Source organism: Fundulus heteroclitus, chromosome 21 (assembly GCF_011125445.2).
Source record: "Fundulus heteroclitus isolate FHET01 chromosome 21, MU-UCD_Fhet_4.1, whole genome shotgun sequence".
Classification (NCBI taxonomy): domain Eukaryota; kingdom Metazoa; phylum Chordata; class Actinopteri; order Cyprinodontiformes; family Fundulidae; genus Fundulus; species Fundulus heteroclitus.
In genome coordinates this window covers 38101436-38123202 of record NC_046381.1, presented here as the reverse complement: position 1 = coordinate 38123202, position 21767 = coordinate 38101436, and the positions used below count along the sequence as shown (strand labels likewise).

At 50.8% G+C, this 21767-nt stretch overlaps 1 protein-coding gene across 5 annotated transcripts in view; it reads right to left on the bottom strand.

The window, feature by feature from the left end:
- sugct (succinyl-CoA:glutarate-CoA transferase) overlaps positions 1-21767 on the bottom strand; it is a 50274-nt gene that overhangs the window by 19020 nt on the left and 9487 nt on the right. For all 5 annotated transcript variants that reach the window (XM_036125335.1, XM_036125336.1, XM_036125337.1 and 2 more), the window contains 3 exons: positions 20549-20620; positions 20289-20386; positions 20103-20205 (listed from right to left, as the gene is read on the bottom strand). In XM_036125335.1, coding sequence (XP_035981228.1) covers positions 20103-20205; positions 20289-20386; positions 20549-20620 — 273 coding nt within the window. The remainder of the gene's footprint in view (positions 1-20102; positions 20206-20288; positions 20387-20548; positions 20621-21767) is intronic.

The window sequence follows — 21767 nt, the reverse complement described above, 5'->3', positions numbered from 1 at the left end:
AATTAACCTGATTTAATTAGCCTGATTTAACTGACATTATATAATTGACCTGGTTTTATTAACCTGATTTAATTAACCTGACTAAATTAACCTGATTTAATTGACCTGACTGAATTAACCTGATTTAATTGACCTGACTGAATTAACCTGATTTAATTAACCTGGTTTAATGAACCTGATTTAAATGACATAATATAATTGACCTGGTTTAATGAACCTGATTTAATTAGACTGATTTAATTAACCTGGTTTAATCAACCTGACTGAATTAACCTGATTTAATTGACCTGACTGAATTACCCTAATTTAATTAACCTGGTTTAATTAACCTGATTTAATTGACCTGGTTTAATGAACCTGATTTAATTAACCTGACTGAATTAATCTGACTGAATTAACCTGATTTAATTGACCTGACTGAATTAACCTGATTTAATTGGCCTGATTTAATTAACCTGGTTTAATAACCTGATTTAATTGACATGATATAATTAACCTGGTTTAATTAACCTGACTGAATCAACCTGATTTAATTAACCTGACTGAATTAACCTGATTTAATCAACCTGACTGAATTAACCTGATTTAATTAACCTAACTGAATTAACCTGATTTAATTGGCCTGATGTAATTAACCTGGTTTAATTTACCTGATTTAATTGACATGATATAATTAACCTGGTTTAATTAACCTGGTTTAGTTAACCTGACTGAATTAACCTGATTTAATTGACCTGGTTCAATTAACCTGGTTTAATTAACCCGGTTTAAGCCCTCTCTGGTCCTCCTGCCGGTTCTGAGTGGAGAGCTCCACCAGAGCAGCCTCACTAAGGGGCTTTTAAACCAGATTAAGGTTCCGCGTTTGATCACGGGCAGCTAACACGGAGGATTAACGATGCGGTAAACGCTCAGACTCTAAACAGCCGTCAGCTTTTCACCTCCTCTGAAAAATAAACGCTCTCCCGGCGTTAACGCACCTCGATCTCCGCTGCTCCGCTGCTTCCAAACACCATCTATCCTCCGGTGGTTTTGCATCAAAGAGGCGCTGCTGGTTGTAATTTGGGCTTTTCGTTTCTCCAGCGCCTCACCGCACGCTCCTTTTAAACTGGCCCACCTGGGGATTTGCATGGCGCGCAGCGGAGTCTAACTTTACATCTGCTGCATTCAAAGCAGCCCAGCGGAGACACGGCTCTGGTTCCTGTGGACCCGGGGACACATTTGCATTCGATTTCCCTCAAAATGCAATTTGTCAGCGGTCCTTCTGAACCGGAGGGCGAGCTGGGGAGCAGGGGCCAGCCGGGTCCAGCCGGGTCCAACGGACACCCTGGGTTCTGGGGTTCTGCCAGCTGCTGACATTATCGTTATGGGTTTACTGTTAACTAGCAGCAAGAAGGTCCCAGGTTCAAATCCCAGCCAAAGCCTGGAGTCAGAATGTTCTCCCTGAGGACGGTGGGACTCTCTCTGGGTACTCTGGCTTCCTCCCACAGTCCAGAACCAGGCAGGTGGGGGTAACCGGGTCGAGGAACCCGCCTCTCACCAGTCCAGCTGTGGAGAACCATCCGCACCGATTCTGGATCTGTCTGTGACCTGGTTCTGTTCAAAAGAACCAGAGCTGGGTCAGATCTAGACGTCCAGCCAGGCAGGAAGTCATTTTATCCGGTTTAATCGGTTTCCATCCGCTCCGGTTCTGAGTCCAAATCGGTTCTGCCCAAAGGAGAACCCACATGAGGAGCGCCGCGGTGCGTCCTGTCCTCTGTGGCCGCCCAGCGCTGGTCAGCCGGTACCTTCAGCACCAACTGGACAGAACCGATGACTGGACCTGAGCGTGGACAGAACCGATGAGTGGACCTGAGCGTGGATCAGAACCGAGGACTGGACCTGAGCGTGGACAGAACCGATGAGTGGACCTGAGCGTGGATCAGAACCGATGACTGGACCTGAGCGTGGATCAGAACCGATGACTGGACCTGAGCGTGGACAGAACCGATGAGTGGACCTGAGCGTGGATCAGAACCGAGGACTGGACCTGAGCGTGGACAGAACCGATGAGTGGACCTGAGCGTGGATCAGAACCGATGACTGGACCTGAGCGTGGACAGAACCGATGAGTGGACCTGAGCGTGGATCAGAACCGATGAGTGGACCTGAGCGTGGACAGAACCGATGAGTGGACCTGAGCGTGGATCAGAACCGATGACTGGACCTGAGCGTGGATCAGAACCGATGACTGGACCTGAGCGTGGATCAGAACCGATGACTGGACCTGAGCGTGGACAGAACCGATGACTGGACCTGAGCGTGGATCAGAACCGATGACTGGACCTGAGCGTGGATCAGAACCGATGACTGGACCTGAGCGTGGATCAGAACCGATGACTGGACCTGAGCGTGGACAGAACCGATGAGTGGACCTGAGCGTGGACAGAACCGATGACTGGACCTGAGCGTGGACAGAACCGATGAGTGGACCTGAGCGTGGATCAGAACCGATGACTGGACCTGAGCGTGGATCAGAACCGATGACTGGACCTGAGCGTGGACAGAACCGATGAGTGGACCTGAGCGTGGACAGAACCGATGACTGGACCTGAGCGTGGACAGAACCGATGAGTGGACCTGAGCGTGGATCAGAACCGATGACTGGACCTGAGCGTGGATCAGAACCGATGAGTGGACCTGAGCGTGGATCAGAACCGATGACTGGACCTGAGCGTGGACAGAACCGATGAGTGGACCTGAGCGTGGACAGAACCGATGAGTGGACCTGAGCGTGGATCAGAACCGATGACTGGACCTGAGCGTGGATCAGAACCGATGAGTGGACCTGAGCGTGGATCAGAACCGATGAGTGGACCTGAGCGTGGACAGAACCGATGACTGGACCTGAGCGTGGATCAGAACCGATGAGTGGACCTGAGCGTGGATCAGAACCGATGACTGGACCTGAGCGTGGATCAGAACCGATGAGTGGACCTGAGCATGGACAGAACCGATGAGTGGACCTGAGCGTGGACAGAACCGATGAGTGGACCTGAGCATGGACAGAACCGATGAGTGGACCTGAGCATGGACAGAACCGATGAGTGGACCTGAGCGTGGATCAGAACCGATGAGTGGACCTGAGCGTGGATCAGAACCGATGAGTGGACCTGAGCGTGGACAGAACCGATGACTGGACCTGAGCGTGGACAGAACCGATGAGTGGACCTGAGCGTGGACAGAACCGATGAGTGGACCTGAGCGTGGACAGAACCGATGACTGGACCTGAGCGTGGATCAGAACCGATGACTGGACCTGAGCGTGGACAGAACCGAGGACTGGACCTGAGCGTGGATCAGAACCGATGACTGGACCTGAGCGTGGATCAGAACCGATGACTGGACCTGAGCGTGGACAGAACTGATGAGTGGACCTGAGCGTGGACAGAACCGATGAGTGGACCTGAGCGTGGACAGAACCGATGACTGGACCTGAGCGTGGATCAGAACCGATGACTGGACCTGAGCGTGGACAGAACCGATGACTGGACCTGAGCGTGGATCAGAACCGATGACTGGACCTGAGCGTGGACAGAACCGAGGACTGGACCTGAGCGTGGATCAGAACCGATGACTGGACCTGAGCGTGGATCAGAACCGATGACTGGACCTGAGCGTGGATCAGAACCGATGACTGGACCTGAGCGTGGATCAGAACCGATGACTGGACCTGAGCGTGGATCAGAACCGATGACTGGACCTGAGCGTGGACAGAACCGATGAGTGGACCTGAGCGTGGATCAGAACCGATGACTGGACCTGAGCGTGGACAGAACCGAGGACTGGACCTGAGCGTGGATCAGAACCGATGACTGGACCTGAGCGTGGATCAGAACCGATGACTGGACCTGAGCGTGGACAGAACCGATGAGTGGACCTGAGCGTGGACAGAACCGATGAGTGGACCTGAGCGTGGACAGAACCGATGACTGGACCTGAGCGTGGATCAGAACCGATGACTGGACCTGAGCGTGGATCAGAACCGATGACTGGACCTGGGCGTGGATCAGAACCGATGACTGGACCTGAGCGTGGATCAGAACCGATGACTGGACCTGAGCGTGGATCAGAACCGATGACTGGACCTGAGCGTGGACAGAACCGATGAGTGGACCTGAGCGTGGACAGAACCGATGAGTGGACCTGAGCGTGGATCAGAACCGATGAGTGGACCTGAGCGTGGATCAGAACCGATGAGTGGACCTGAGCGTGGACAGAACCGATGACTGGACCTGAGCGTGGACAGAACCGATGAGTGGACCTGAGCGTGGATCAGAACCGATGACTGGACCTGAGCGTGGATCAGAACCGATGAGTGGACCTGAGCGTGGATCAGAACCGATGACTGGACCTGAGCGTGGACAGAACCGATGAGTGGACCTGAGCGTGGACAGAACCGATGAGTGGACCTGAGCGTGGATCAGAACCGATGACTGGACCTGAGCGTGGATCAGAACCGATGAGTGGACCTGAGCATGGACAGAACCGATGAGTGGACCTGAGCGTGGACAGAACCGATGAGTGGACCTGAGCATGGACAGAACCGATGAGTGGACCTGAGCATGGACAGAACCGATGAGTGGACCTGAGCGTGGATCAGAACCGATGAGTGGACCTGAGCGTGGACAGAACTGATGAGTGGACCTGAGCGTGGACAGAACCGATGAGTGGACCTGAGCGTGGACAGAACCGATGACTGGACCTGAGCGTGGATCAGAACCGATGACTGGACCTGAGCGTGGACAGAACCGAGGACTGGACCTGAGCGTGGATCAGAACCGATCACTGGACCTGAGCGTGGATCAGAACCGATGACTGGACCTGAGCGTGGATCAGAACCGATGACTGGACCTGAGCGTGGATCAGAACCGATGACTGGACCTGAGCGTGGATCAGAACCGATGACTGGACCTGAGCGTGGATCAGAACCGATGACTGGACCTGAGCGTGGATCAGAACCGATGACTGGACCTGAGCGTGGATCAGAACCGATGAGTGGACCTGAGCGTGGATCAGAACCGATGACTGGACCTGAGCGTGGACAGAACCGATGACTGGACCTGAGCGTGGATCAGAACCGATGAGTGGACCTGAGCGTGGATCAGAACCGATGAGTGGACCTGAGCGTGGACAGAACCGATGACTGGACCTGAGCGTGGATCAGAACCGATGAGTGGACCTGAGCGTGGATCAGAACCGATGAGTGGACCTGAGCATGGACAGAACCGATGAGTGGACCTGAGCGTGGATCAGAACCGATGAGTGGACCTGAGCGTGGACAGAACTGATGAGTGGACCTGAGCGTGGACAGAACCGATGAGTGGACCTGAGCGTGGACAGAACCGATGACTGGACCTGAGCGTGGATCAGAACCGATGACTGGACCTGAGCGTGGACAGAACCGAGGACTGGACCTGAGCGTGGATCAGAACCGATGACTGGACCTGAGCGTGGATCAGAACCGATGACTGGACCTGAGCGTGGATCAGAACCGATGACTGGACCTGAGCGTGGATCAGAACCGATGACTGGACCTGAGCGTGGATCAGAACCGATGACTGGACCTGAGCGTGGATCAGAACCGATGACTGGACCTGAGCGTGGATCAGAACCGATGAGTGGACCTGAGCGTGGATCAGAACCGATGACTGGACCTGAGCGTGGACAGAACCGATGACTGGACCTGAGCGTGGATCAGAACCGATGAGTGGACCTGAGCGTGGATCAGAACCGATGAGTGGACCTGAGCGTGGACAGAACCGATGACTGGACCTGAGCGTGGATCAGAACCGATGAGTGGACCTGAGCGTGGATCAGACGGAGTCTCTGAGGGCTTCACACGCTCCTCCGTCAGATTTGCATGACGGCTGCTGTCCATTTACATCCCAGCTTCTAATGGTTACCAGCCTGATGTCTGGATGGATGCGGCCTGCAGGACACACCCCGCCAGCTGCTGGTGCCATCTCTGCATGACAAACACCATGGGGGGGGGGGGGGGGGGGTTAGTGTCTGAGCTTCTCCCTGCTGGTGGCTCCTGGTCTGCTTCTTCAGGGTTCTGCCCTCCGCTGAACCTCTAAGCAACGAACATCTGGCCTTTTTAGGAAGTCCTCCGTAGAGGTTGGTGTTGAGGTCCTCTGGCTGTAAAGGCTCCAGCAGCTCCTTCAGATGGAGACGGTGGGTGGAGCAGGTTCTGGAGCTACCTGATGGAGAACAGCCATGGACCAGAGGCTGGCGGTTCCCTGATCCACCTTCAGCTGGGCCACAGTAGGTCGTCTCAGTTTGCTGTCAGAACTTCCTGCAGACAGTCCACCATCCTTCCTGTGTGTCATGGCTGGACCTTCTGGGTCCTCTGCTCCGTAGAAGACATGGAGGTGAGGTCTTAGGACAGGGAACCACGTCTCCTCCAGGTTACCCTGGCCGTGTGGCCCACGGCATTGTGGGACTTATTCAGTGGGACTGGTTGAGCTCGTTAAGCCTGGTTAAGGTGAAAGCCACAGACCTGCCTTTCCTCTCCAGCACCTTCCAGAGATCATTTGATCTGGGATTCTTCTAAGAGAACCAAGTTTAAATAAAACGTCTTGGAGAACGTCCTGAGAGGCGACTCTCTGTGTCGGATGATCTTCTCAGGCAGGTCTGGACCGAGGCAGTAGCTCTCAGATGGATCTGTGGCTCACCAGTCAGTCCGTCCAGCTCAGTACCAACAGAGGATCAACCTCCATGTGTCCGGTTCTCCATGGAGAACCGGCCGGTTCTAAGCAGTGCTCCTCCTCATGGCGGCCTGAAACCAGTCCTGGTCCCTGAAGCTGCCTGCAGACGGACTACTTGGTCCACATCAGCTGCTGAAGGCCGGTGGTCCTTCTGGACCTCGCTAAGGTGTTTGGGTTCTACCCCCACTAGACCTTCTCAGGCCGGACTGGTTGGTGGTTCCGTTATAAGTTCCTCTGATCCTGGTTCTGCTGAGACTCCCTCAGATAGACCCGGTTCTAAAGCTTCACTAACGAGAGGATCACCGTCGTCACCGTTGGCGGTACTCTGGGAAGAGAAGCTGGTGGGAAGTCCAGGTTCTACCAGGGTTCTCCCACTGGATTCCTAGTTACAGACGTCAGCAGAACCACAGCTCAGAGGAGGATCTCCTGAGGGTGGAACCCTTTGAGAAACATCTGTAATTACGACTGGGTCAGATCAGAGATTCTGGTCCAAATGGAGCAGTGGAAGCTAATCAACACCTCCAGGATGGTACCGGGCCTGACTTCACCTTTCTATAAAAGAACCTCGATCAGAGAACCATTGGTGTCCAGGTCCAGGTCTGCGGTACCGTGGTGACCTGGGCCTGGTGTTCTGGACGGTCTGGGCTGCAGCAGGTCCTAACCCTGTTAACGTTGTAGAGCAAGAGGTTCTGCTAGTGTTAGCGGACCCAACATCAGGAACCTGCAGAAGTTCTCCGTGGATCAACAAGGTTCCACCGCAGCGCCGCAACCACCGGATCTCTGAACACGCCACGTTCTGGATCATCTGCTGAGAACCTTCTTCATCTGCACAGGTGAGAAGGTCTGAGATGACTCCTCACACCTCCCCCTGATTGGCGGGTGTTTCCAGCAGGGGACCAATCAGAGCGCAGCGTGGATGTGCAGGTTTGAGCAGTGAGCAGGAGGAGCAGGATGTTTAAAGTTGTCCATAAACACCACGCTCAGCCCTCAATTAGTCTGCTTGATGCTAAACGAGATCTTTCCTAATTATCCCCTCTGCCCCCAACCTTTCTGCGGCCGCTAAAGTAAATCTGATTACCCGGAGCCTCGTTGTTAATGAGAGCAGGAATCAAAAGGTGTTGTCAGCTTAATGAGCCACGCTGGTGACTCCACATTATTCCCCCTCTCCGTCTCCGTCCTCAAACATTTTGGTATTTTAGCTCGTTAGCCGCAGCCTGATGCAGGCTTACGTAAAAACACGTTTCTGCCTCTGAAAACGTCCAAAAATAACCCGGGATAGCAGCGGCCGCCCACCGCCCCGTCCTCCTGGCGGCCTTTGTTTGAGCCTCTGTCCGTCCCTGGTGATTATCCGTCTCTCGCTCTCCCTTTCTCTCCGAGTGTCACCGTTTAATTGGACCCCCTCCTCCTCCTCCCCCGTCCCCCATGGGAAAGTATGCAGACACATTTTGATTTGATTATGGCTCACAAACCAAACTATGCTCTGCCGCATTCCAGCTCCAGCAAAGCGAGCAGAGAGCGGAGCCGAGGGTTTGATTCCCCGTTCGGATGCCGGTGCGCCTGCTTTCAGCGCCGTTAGAGGTCCGGTAAGGTCAGCACGGGTCGTTCTTCACTCCAACAGAAGCTTCCCAAGACAACGAGGCGGTCAATGAACCAATCAGAACCAGGCTTTCAGCAGCACAGACGCCCCCTGCAGGCTGCTGACTGTCACTGCAGCTGTCCTGGGTCCACTCTGCCAGGTTCTGGTCCAGGAAAGGCACGGCGGCTCAGATTTAATGTGTTCTCACACATTTATAACCCAGCAGCTCTCCATCAGTAGCAGCAGGTCGGCTGTGGTTCTCTTTCTTAGTTTGGTCTCTCTCCAGCTGTCCTTTCGCAGGAGGATCTCCTGTAGCAGAAATGTTCTCCTCGCTCTCTTCCTCTTCCACCACCTTCGTTTTCTCCTTCTCTGTCAGGTGTGGCCTCAGTTTGTACTAAAAGCCTTACCAGCAATACCATAAACCATGAAGGGAGGAGTTCTAGGTGTAAAGCCTCCCTTGGTAAAGCATGTTTGCCATCATTCAGCTGCATGAAGCTGTAGATGATGAGGAGCCCGTTGGTCCAGGTGGACGTCCATGTCCAGGTAGGTCAGCAGGTGGTCCATCTTGTCTCCAGGTCAACATGATGGATGGATGAGAGCTCTGTGAGATGTTTAATCCACAGTTTTTAGGCTTTATTAGTAAAAATATTTATCATGTCCACCATGGTTCCTCCACCATGGTCCTGTCCATCATGGTCCTGTCCACCATGGTTCTGTCCATCATGGTCATGTCCACCATAGTTCTGTCCATGGTCCTGTCCATCATGGTCCTGTCCACCATGGTTCTGTCCATCATGGTCATGTCCACCATAGTTCTGTCCACCATGGTTCTGTCCATCATGGTTCCTCCATCATGGTCCTGTCCATCATGGTTCTGTCCATGGTCCTGTCCACCATGGTTCTGGCCATGGTTCTGGCCATGGTTCCTCCATCATGGTCCTGTCCACCATGGTTCTGTCCATGGTCCTGTCCATCATGGTCCTGTCCACCATGGTTCTGTCCATGGTTCTGTCCACCATGGTTCTGGCCATGGTTCTGGCCATGGTTCCTCCATCATGGTCCTGTCCACCATGGTTCTGTCCATGGTCCTGTCCACCATGGTTCTGTCCATGGTCCTGTCCACCATGTTCCTGTCCACCATGGTTCTGTCCACCATGGTTCTGTCCATGGTCCTGTCCATCATGGTTCTGTCCATCATGGTTCTGTCCACCATGGTTCTGTCCACCATGGTTCTGTCCATGGTCCTGTCCACCATGGTTCTGTCCATGGTCCTGTCCATCATGGTTCTGTCCACCATGGTTCTATCCATCATGGTTCTGTCCACCATGGTTCTGTCCATGGTCCTGTCCATCATGGTCCTGTCCACCATGGTTCTATCCATCATGGTTCTGTCCACCATGGTTCTGTCCATGGTCCTGTCCATCATGGTTCTGTCCATCATGGTTCTGTCCATGGTCCTGTCCACTATGGTTCTGTCCATCATGGTTCCTCCACCATGGTTCTGTCCACCATGGTTCTGTCCATGGTTCTGTCCATGGTTCTGTCCACCATGGTTCTGTCCATGGTCCTGTCCACCATGGTTCTGTCCATGGTTCTGTCCATGGTTCTGTCCACCATGGTTCTGTCCATGGTCCTGTCCACTATGGTTCTATCCATCATGGTTCTGTCCATCATGGTTCTGTCCATGGTTCTGTCCATGGTTCTGTCCATCATGGTTCTGTCCATGGTTCTGGCAGTGGCTGCATTATGTGGAAGAGACTGATCATATTTTGTGTTTCGTTTGTCTGAAAAAGTCGTACCTAGAGACAGATTTAAGAAAGACAACCCCTTGGTGAATGCCGGCTTTTCTAATTAAAACATTTAACGATCATCAGAGATCAGAGTTACACAGCCAGTCATTACAGAAGTTGTCTGCTTTGCCTGTAGCTCAAAGTAAGAGTCTGGTGCAGTTTAACGTAACCATAGTGTTTTAGAGAGTTATTCTGATCTTGTGTTCTTTGTGTAATGGATGTGGAGAACAGTTCAATAACCTTTAAATAGTATAATATAATCATTTCCTGGTGGTTAGTGTAAAAGGATTTTGGAGCCAGTAGAGTCACGTGTGACATAAACACAGAGACTCAGGTTCATGCCAGCTGACCAAATCTACCTTGTTATAGTGTTACTGTGAAGTTTAATTAATAGCGCATATATTCACCTGACTAATGACGTCTGTGTGTCACAGACCCTGGTTGCATGCACTGAAATATATATGACAATAAAGTAGTGAATCTTAATATATATATATTTTTTATTTATTGTATTTTAAATAGGGCTATAGGCTAAAAAAAAAAAATAATCACAGCACCCCTTGTTCAAAATGACTTCCAGCGGTCTTAATCTGAAACGTCCCAAAGAGCAAAGAAAGATAAATCTGTAGGGCGTGAATACTTTTCCACCTCTCAGAGTGATATGGAGGCAGCAGCTGAAGGCGGCGCCTCTGCAGGTTCTGAGTGGACCCGACCCGTCCTCCACCAGAACCTGTTCTGTGTCCATTAGCGGTCCGGCTTGAACAGGCAGAGGTTCCCTGGATGGGTAAAGTTTAAGCACCTGCTGGGTCTGACCTCCTACCGGGTCACGGTGTAATCAGAGCGCCGGCACGCGGCCCGGACCGGGTCAGCGCCATCCGTTACCCGGCTGAACGTCAGCGTTCCTCCTGAGGAGCCGAGCCGCACCGCAGGATGATGAACGGACGGTCCGGAACATAGAACCCAAACATCAGCTGAGGCATTTCTGCTGTGGGAGCATAAATCAGACCTTCCTGGAAAGCAGCGTGGACAGAAGCCAGACCTCCAGGTATTCTTCTCAGAACCGGGTTCAGAGCCGGCCCGATCCGTCTTCCAGTGACAGCAGCGTCCTCGCAGCTCCGCCTCGGCTCAAGCTTTCACGCAGAACCCCAGAACCTCCGGGAAATCTTCATGAACTGGAAGGATCCCAGCAGAGCAGACGGAGATCATCTGTCCTGCATGACACCGCAGTGATGTCAGCCCAACAGACGGAAATCAGGTCCAAACCCTTCTTCACAAGGAGAACCTGGGCCAGAACCTCATGCTTCACATCCTGCAGCTTCTTTCCCCCATGATCTAATTTCCAGATTCTTTCAAAGCGTCAGTGAACGCCTCATCTGGGGTCTGCAGGTGGGCTGCAGGTGGCGCTGTCGGACCTTTCAGAACCGTCAGAGGAGCTGAGGTTCTAATAGAACCGCTGGACAGTGACATCAGGCACAGCTTTGGGTTTGTTAGTGCATGAAACTGAAGCCCAGAGTCAGGAGGTCCACCATCTCTGGATCAGGGCGTCCAAAGTGTGGCCCGCGGGCCGTCTGTGGCCCCTGGGCTGCTTTCTGCGGCCCTACAATTATTTTTAACTAGGGTAAATTTATTATAGACAAGTTAAAACCTTACAATTGAATATTCAGTACAACATAAAATATTAGACTTTTAATGAGCACACTTTTTACACTTGTTTTAATTTCATAGTAAATAGGACGACTTTTACTTAAATGCAGACTTTCGTGCCTTAAAATCTGATTGGAATTCATTTAATAAAATAGGCTAAATACGGTTTAATATCTTTTCTTAGAATGATTCTATTTTGTTGGGCAGGGTTAGTATTTTTAACGTTATTTATTTTTATTAATTTTTTCAACTTCGAGCGCTTTTGATTTAATAATTTTGGCCCAGTAGCCGAAAAGTTTGGACACCGCTGCTCTAAATGCAGAAGTTTGGGTCATAAACCATCCTGGAGTCGCCATATTTATTTACTTCATCAATAAACGGATTAGAAATGTAGATTTAGGAGTGTTTATGATTGAAATGTGACTAAAGAGAGAAAAATATAAAGAGGTTCTAATAAAACGTGTGAACCTTCATATATAAGTCCCTTTAAACGGAGCCGGACCCGTTAAATTGTTAAAGAGAGAGAACTAAACGCCTCCAGATCATAGTGGCAGAAAAATGAACTGAAAGACAAATGAATCAATATGAAACGGATCAATAGAACCAACTGTGGAGGTCCAGTTCCTGAGGTTCTGGTGCATGAAAATGTCCCATCAGAGGTCAGGGTTCCTGCTGTTTATCAGCAAGTCTTAGTGCTAGAACCCAGTTTATTTCCTGGTAATGGTCTGGAGATGCTGCAGAACTTTAATATCAGCGCCTCTTTTTAGTTCAGAGGTCTGGATACCGTCACAAAGACAGCGTCTCCAAACGGGTTCCTGTGGAACCGATGGTTCCAGGTGAGCAGGAAACGTCAGGAGGACCAGGGAGAACCTGACAGGACAGGAACCGACAGAGAAACCTGGGAGAACCTGACAGGCCGGGAACTGACAGAGAAACCAGAGAGAACCTGACAGGACAGGAACCGACAGAGAAACCTGGGAGAACCTGACAGGCCGGGAACCGACAGAGAAACCAGAGAGAACCTGACAGGACAGGAACCGACAGAGAAACCAGGGAGAACCTGACAAGACAGGAACCGACAGAGAAACCAGGGAGAACCTGACAGGACAGGAACCGACAGAGAAAGGCGATCCTCCCCTGAGCTAGGAGAAGATCCCACGGCCCGCTCTGGACACACAGTGTTTCTCCATCAGCGTCTCCAAGGAGCTCCAGGTTCTCCAGGTTCTCCAGGTTCTCCAGCGTGTGGCGGAGGCCGGCATTCCCAGCAGACCAAGCAGGTAACGTGAGCGGCGTGAGGTCAGCGGTCAGAGCAGGAACATCTGGAGGGGATCATCCAGATGTTAGCCAGGGTCCGGCCTCCTGGATGACAGCCGTCCTGTTTGTTCTACTGAGAGCTCAGAACGTCCTGAGCAGAACCTCTGGCACATCTGGGAACACTAACAGAGGCCATGAGCCGGCCCGTCACCCCTGGAGTCACAACAACAGTCGGGTTTCCATCTGAGACCGTCCAGAACCTCTGGAGGGCTGAAGCTCCTTCTGGTTCTTGTTCTGATCCAGTCCGAGGCTGGGCAGCACCACAGGTCCATGAGAGACTCTCTGCTGGTCCTTGTTGGGTTCATCCAGAACGTCACGGTCCTGCCTGCTCCACCAGAACCAACTGGACTTCCTCTGGTTCTCATCCAAAAGGATTCTTCAGTTCTGAACAACGTGAACGGGTCAGGAATCAGCGGTTCTTTACACCCAGGAAGGGAGGGGTACCTTTCACCTTTGAGCCAATACGGTACCGGTACCCGGTACCTGGGAATCGATACCGGTACTTAACGGTACCTATTTGCAGTATGTTTACATGTTTATGTCGTAATAATTTATTAATGAAATTCCAAATTGTTTCAATTTAACAATTTATTTCTCAATATATAAACTTTTTTGGCTCAACAAATGAGCTGGTGATTCTGTTGGTGCCCATAAAGGTACCGAATCCAGAACCCATCCCTGCATCCAGGGGTCCTAAAGGAGGCTTCCTCAGGTTTTATCTCTCCAGAACCCTCCAGAACCCGCTCCTCAGACCTGATCCATCTGTTCTCTTTCACTGGTTCTGCTTCTCTTCAGAAATGCACCATCACAGCTGTCCTGTCAGAACCTCTGTGAGTTCTGTAAACGTTTCTCTTGTCCGGCCCAAACGGGTCTCTGTAGCGTCCCACAGAACACGTGGGCTGGGCGTTCTGTCTGCAGTGATGGATCTCCCAGGGAGCAGCAGAACATCTCAGCAAAGACCTCCATGTCAGCCTCCTCATCACTTCTCCTCGTGATTTAGTTCCCCTCGCTGGCGTCCAGACAGCCCGACCCAACTCGCAGCAGAGTTATGGTCTGCACACTCAGCGCTCCCTCTGATGTCACAGCCACCATTTATATGCTTAACATCAGTGGTTCACAGCAGAGGAACAAGTTAGCAGAACGTCTTCCAAACCACCAGAACCCCTCAGAGAGGAAAACCAGCGAGGAGGTTGGCAGGAACTTAGCTTTGAGCTCAGAGCAGCTGACAGGCGCCGAGGCGTCAACGAGGTCACACTGAACACAACCAAGCTCAACTGAACTGAACTGAACTGAACTGAGCCACATTGAACTGTCCTAAGCTGAAATTAATCAGAAACAACTTTATTCACCAAGTCTGTGAGATAAAAACACATTTTATGAGGAAAAGGTACAAACAGGAGTGTTATGTACAGGAGAGTTTTTTTGCACACAAGCTGAACTGAACCAAACTGAAGTGAACTGAACAAAGCTGAACTGAACAGACTCAAGCTGAACTGAACCAAGCCAAACTGAACTGAATTAAGCTGAACAGAACCAAACTGAAGTGAACTGAACAGAGCTGAATTGAACCAAGCTAAAATTAACCAAATTGAAATGAACTGAACAAAGCTGAACCGAACTAACTCAAGCTGATCTGAACCAAGCCAAACTGAACTGAATTAAGCTGAACAGAACCAAACTGGGCCGACCTGAACTGAATCATGCTGATTCAGTTAAACTAAACTGAACCAGGTTGAGCTGAACTAAATTGAAGTGAACAGAACAAGGCAGAACTGAACTGAACCAAACTGACCCGAATCAACTAAAAACTGCACTAAGCCTAACTTAACCTAGCTGAACAGAACCCAACTAAACTGAACTAAGCTGAATTGTACTGAACCAAGTGAAATTAAACTCAACCAAACTAAACAGGGCTGATGTGAACCAAGTTGAATTGAAACAAGATGAACTGAATCATACTGAACTGACCCAGATTGAACTGAACTATACTAAACTGAGCTGAACTGAACCAAGATGAACTGAAATCAACCAAACTGAACTGACACAAATTGAACTGACCCAAACTAAATTGAGCTGAACTGAACCGAACTGAACCAAGTTGAACTGAACCAAGATGAATTGAGCTGAACAAAACTGAACTGACCCAATTGAATTGAACCAAACTAAACTGAACCATTACCATCGACTTTATTTATAAAGCACTTTAACACCAGCCACAGCTGAATCAAAGAGCTGAACATCAAAAGCAATCAAATGAAACTAAGGGATAAACTAGAGAAACTAAGAACAGTTGGGTTGAAGGCCAGAGAGTAAAAGTCAGTTTTCAAACGAGTTTTAAAAATGGGCACTGAACCAAGCTGAACTGAACTAAAGAGAACAGAACTGAACTAAACTGGAAAAAAGTTAATTAAAACCAAACTGAACTGAACCAACCTGGGATGAACAGACCCAAACTGAACTGAACTAAACTGAATGAATCAGACCTGGTGGGATCATGTCAGGAATGTGAGGATGCTTGATGTTCAACTTGTTAGAGATGTAATTCAGGGATGTGGAAACATGCCAGACATGGAACCCTTTGAGCCAAATGGAACCAGTCAACAGTACAATCTGCTGATTGATGAGCTCAGTTAGTGACATTAGTAATGTGAACCTTGGTTGATCTTTACAGTTCTGTCCACACAGAAAGAGCCAGAAATCTCTCGCAGACCAAGTCCATAGACAAACTTCTGTTAAGGTTTAACTCTATTGAACGGATAAATGTTCCCCTGCTTCAACATTCTCTGGGGTTCTGGTCAGACATGCTGTAATACCTCACCATGCCAGCAGGGGGCAACGCCGTCAACGTTAACATTAAAACCCAAGAAGAGCAGCTGCAGCGCGGCAAACGCTGAGAGGCTCATTCAGCCACCGGCTGAGGAACCGTGGAGACGTTTAGAAGTCGGACCTCGGCGGCTGGAGATCCTGACGTAGACGCTGACGTTCTGTAACGCAGGAACGTTCCTGGCGGTTCTGGTCCCGGTCGTGTAGCTGGGACCAGAACCGCTTCCCTCATCCTCCCTCTGATGGGTTTTCTGCTGGTTTCAGACCCGATAGTCAGTGATTCTGAAGGCCCAGGCCCTCTGGAGGCGCTGGTTCTGAGCTCCTGAAACCCATCATCAGTTCATCAGAACAGGAAGCACAGCGCCATGTGTGAACAGGTCAGCCGCTTCGTTTCCACGGTAACGTCAGTCGTCAGTCCGCCACACGTCTCCCCCTCCGCCGGCTCCGGCAGCTCGTCAGCTCAGCACTCATCCAGAGCAGAAACAGATTTCCCCTGAGCGGCGTTCAGCTGTCAGCCTGCGGTTCCTCCGGGTCGGCGGGGAGCAGCCGGGGCTCGGTTTGGGCCACGGGTTCTGGAGGCAGCGCCGAGTCTGTCAGCAGGACCTTAAGCCCAGCCAACGCTGACGCAAAGCTCCAGCCAGGACGTGTGGAAAGAGCCGAGGCCTTCCAGGAGTTAACAGGCCCTGCGTTTGCTGAGGAACGCCGGAGGTGATCCATCAGCTGGGAGGAGTGGGGGTAAGGCGTGACGCTGCCCCCTGGTGGTGACCCCCCCAGCTGCACCAGGCCAGGCCTCACATCCAGGCCTCACATCCAGGCCTCTGCTGCTCAGGACGACTCTGGATGCTCTCAGCAGGAGAACTTCATCACCTCAGGGACAGCAAGCCTTCAGCTCCAGGAAGGATGAGTGCAGAGCCTGAGCAGCACCCCCACGCCTGATAAATCTGATCCTAATCAGACATTAAGGAGCTCTTCATCACACCTCCCTCTCCTGCGTGTCCACCTGCTGACAGTTTGAAGAAGAGTCCGGGTCTGCCGAGGTGACGGATGAAGCTTCACGCCGTTTTCCAGACAGCCGACAGCTAGTTGGAGAGGTGAGGCCGCTCCGTCCGACACTTTCCAGACGCTAATAAAGGTTATTTACGGAACCTCCGGGCTCCAAGCACCGCTTCAACAACAAACTGCAGCAAAGGTCCAACACATGAGCTCAGAACCGCCTGCAGCTCCGCCTGCAGCTCCGCCTGCAGCGCTGGAGTCACACAGTGGCACAGAGTGAAATCCTCTGGACATGATGGACATGATGGACATGATGGACAAGGTGGACATGGTGGACATGATGGACAAGGTGGACATGGTGGACAGAGAGGACAGGGACAGGTTAATTAGTGAGAAACAGTTCTGGTTTCTACATCAGGCTCTTGGTGTTTTTCGGTGCAAATTTAAAGGATTAGTTGTCTTCTGACTCTTCGTCTACAGGCCAACGTTCTCTGAAACGTTCTACGTTCTCGTGTGGAACGTTCAGAAGACATTCGGGTCTCCATTGTCGCGTAGACAGGAGCAACAGAACCTGGCAGTATGGGTTGGACTGGTGGCGCGGTTCTAAGCAGGGAGTGTTGGTCTGCACGTAGAGGTCCAAGGAACATACCACCCCTAGTGGTGTGGGGAGGAATTACACCGTTTACCGTTCTCATAATTAAAACACTGTCAGGTAGATGTGTTAACAGAACCAGAACAATAATCTACTTTTAATCGGGTCGCTGTCGTCGACACAGAACCTCAGACTGAAGGAGATACAGTGTTCTGTAGCTAGAACGTTGATGTTCTCTGAGCTCTGAGCTCCAACTTCTTCACCAGGTTGGTTTGAAAACATTGAAGGCGGGGCCAGAGCTCGCCTCTTCTCTGATTGGTCCAGATTTATCATAAATAGACTCAGTAAAAGGTCTCCTTAGAGACCCTTTGACTTTTAGCCTTGCTGCTGGTGACTCAGAGAAGCAGACGGTGGAGCCCAGATAAGCCCGGGTCTCTGAGCAGCTGTAGGTCAGCAGGAACCAGGAAGTGAAAGAGATGCGCTCTGGTCAGACGACATGGACGGTTCCTGCCTCGGCCTGGAGGAGCACACCCAGCAGAGAGGAGCTGAACACCATCAAACGCAGGAGGAGATCAGAGAGGACAGGCTGTTTATCTGACCGTTGAGGTTTAGATCATTTAGACCCTGTTGTTGTTGGGCGGTGAGCTAGCTGCTAACTGCTAACTGCTAACTGCTACATGCTAGCTGCACTATAGCTGCCGTCTAAAGCCTCGTCTATAGACTCTGGCTCTGTTTAGATGACGTCTGGATTGGCCAATCAAACGGCTGCTGCTGTTGACTGAAACATCATTTCTGCTTAAACAAGGAGAGAAACTACTGCATTTTCAGATCATTAATAACGATGTTTTAGTTAAAATAAATATGTTTGCAGGTTAGAACGGGTACGGCGGGTAAAACAGAGACAGTTTCACATACTGGAGGGGAATTTTACCAGCAAACAGTTAATTATTAATTATGCTACCCAGCAGAACTTTATTTGTTGTTAGGGCCTTAATCTAAGGTTTCTAAGGAGTCCCTCTGATTATGTTTCTGGCTAATTTTCCCTCACAGAGGCAAAACAGGCACTGTGCAGCAGTCCAGCTTTCTCAATACTTCCTCATCACGGTTCCTTCATGCTGCTCTGCAGGAGCTGCAGCGCCTCCCGGTGGCCGCCAGCAGAACTCCTCCTGGGTCAGGAGACCAGAACCCTGAGCATCAGAACAGGACAGGGCGCCCACAGACATAAATATGTAGACACGTCATTGGGCGCAGGTTTGCACATCAACGTCACCGCCATATTGTTTGTGGCAGAAAGTAGTGAATGTCTATGTTCCCTGTGTATATGAATATAAAATCAATTGGTTAAATCTAAACATTGTAGTCTTCATTATTTCGTTAAACCGTGTCACATGTGAACCTTTTAAGATCTGGTATAGACACAGATTAGCAACAGACGTTTTCGGGGAGTATTAAAGAGATAAAATTACTAATGAGAGAAAAAAGTCATAGAGAATAAAGTAAAAAAAAAAGACAAAAGTGGTAATTTTGTGAGAAAAACGTCATATTATGAGAATTAAGGGAGAACATTTCCAGAATAGTCACAGAATAGTAGAACTATTTTAGTCCTGGAGTAATAGGGCCAGGATAGATTCTTATATTTTTATTCTTTACGAGAATAAAGTCAGGAAAAGGAATACAAAAAATAAACTTGTAATATTACAAAAATAAAAATATTACAAACATATAGTATATTCTGAGATTAAAGTCCCTCTGATACTGCTTAAGTGACTGAGTAACTGCAGATTTGCCACATCCACTATGGCGGACGCTCTGACGCATCGCAGCATAGGCAGAATCCGCCCAACCAGGTGTCTACGTTTATGATGTCTGTGACAGAGGGGAGGGGCTACAGACCCATCCTCCCCTCTGATTGGCTGACAGCAGATGTAACTGCTCAGTGATTCACCGGCCAGCAGCAGCGGAACCGGTTCTTTTATTGAACCGGGTCAGCTGTGACTCATGTTGTCTTCATCGCACACTCAGAACCTGGTGCAGGCCGTCCGGCCCGTTCACGATGCATTCAGGTACATGTTCCTGTACGTTCCTCTGACGGAACGGGCAGAACATCTGAACCGTGGATAGTCCTCTTCATCTGGACCAGCACCAGCAGAACCCAGCCCAGAACCCAGCAGATCATTAATATTATGTGAACAGCACTACGTTCCTCTGTGGAACCTAAACACATTTAGCATCTAATCTTCTTTGTAAAGGAGTTTCAGATTTTCGTGTGCCAGTGAACGCAGCGCAGAATGACCTCTGACCTTCCTGGCCCTCATGTGATTGGTCGGTGCCGGGGAAAGGTCCAATGACGGTGTTTGGACCCGCGGGGAACTAAAGCTAGTCGAGCTAACGTGAGACATGCCGCCAATCAGGCGCAAACAGAACCAGAACCAAGTCCAGAACCGGGCCGTAAACGGTTTGCATGGTTCTGTTTCAGCAGAACCAGACGGGTCCACTCCTTCACCGCGTCTCTCACTGAGACCCAACAGAACCCATCTGTCCCGGCGGCAGGACCAGGCGCCACTGACCCGTGGTTCTGACACTGACCCGTGGTTCTGACACTGACCTGCGGTTCTGCCACTGACCTGCGGTTCTGAGAACACTTCCTGGATGCTGTTGATTGGTCCCACAGGAACACCTGAGCCCTGGAACCTCCTCAGCCAATCGGCAGTGGTCTCCTGCAGGAACCTGACAGGAACACAGAACCAGAAGAAGATGTCAGCCGGTCCCGACCCAGAGATCCAACAGAACCGTCTGGGTGAAAGAAGAACCTCTGTGAGAGGGTCTGCAGCAGCTGTTTGCGGTTCTGGACTCTCAGCTGGTTGGTTCTGTATTTTGGGTCCTCTGTGAGATTCTGCAGATCCAGAACCTGCAGGTCCAATAGAGAAGAGCAGAATCTCAAACCTCAGAACGTTTATGAAGCAGGAGGTTCTGCAGCAGTTGCCAGATCTGAAACCACCCGTCCGGTTCCGAATGGGCCAGGAACCAGATCTGAAGTGGGTCCAGACCGACCCGGGTGAACAGAACTCACCTGACACACTCTGACAAACTGCTTGTTGTTCCCTGCAGCGACGACGAGGTGTCCGTCTTTGGTTCTGAAGCCCTGCAGACCCAAAGGAGAGTTTACCAGAACCCAGAAGAACCACTCTGGACCGGGACATCAACTTTCACAGAACCAGCAGAGTTTCGCGACATGAACAAAACCCTGTTTGGTTCTGGATCAGAACCAAAATCACTGGAAATCGGACTAAATATAAACTTTAGGCATTTTTAGGAGTGTCTTCAGAACCAATAAAAGAACCGGGTTTAGGTGGGAACGGGTTCGGGTCAACGGGTTCTGATGAAGTGTGAGAACATGTAGAACAGATCCAGAACCTTTCATTGTAACACTTTAGGTCCAAATGTTCCTCTTGTGTTAATGATCAGAACCTGGCAGAACTTCACTGATTCATCACCCCTGAGAGGTTCTGAAGGTTTTATTCAACTCAAATTTACTCAGAACCGACTTTGGTTCTTTAGCCTGATGAAAACCGGTTCCCTGTGAGGCCGTAAATAGCAGAACCGTTCGGGTTCTGACCCACCATGACTTCAGGCTTCAGGCAGCTTCTAAGTTCTGCTTTCTTCCCTGTTTTGGACCTGAGGGAGTTCTGGTTCCGGCTGGCCTATCTGGGACATCCTGGAAAGTTAGAGAACGGGTCAGAATCTGAGTCCGGTCCGGTCTGCTTCACCTCCTGCATGCAGGAGGTCCGGCTGGAGACGGGCTCACATGTGCTTTGGACCAGAACCCTCCTGCTGAGCTGAACACTGGGTCTCTGATCAGAACCAGAACGGGCCGGGTCACATAAGCTGTCCTCCTGCTGGATCCTCTGACCTTTCAGCAGCTTCATCCCCACCGGGTCGGGTTCAGAACCGGGTCTTCATGGTGTTGACCGGGTTTATTGGACCGAGGTCCCGCAGGAGGCGCTGGAATTTGCTCTGATGAAGGAGGCGGCGCCGCCGGAGCTTCACGGCGGTTCTGCTTTAATAAGCTGAGCTCCTCCAGGGGAGCGGCGCTGGAAAGGCCTCCTGGTTCTTCTGGGTCCGTCAGAACCGCCCTTCCTCTGCCCGGCCCACATGAAAGCTCGCCTCGCTGTCCTCAGACCGCCAGCCTCTGGTCACACGGCCTCGGCGCGGCGCCCCGACCGCAGCGCTGCTTTCATCTGCCGCCCCAGGGGCTTGTGGGTAACGCGGTCCACATGGGGACGTGGCTC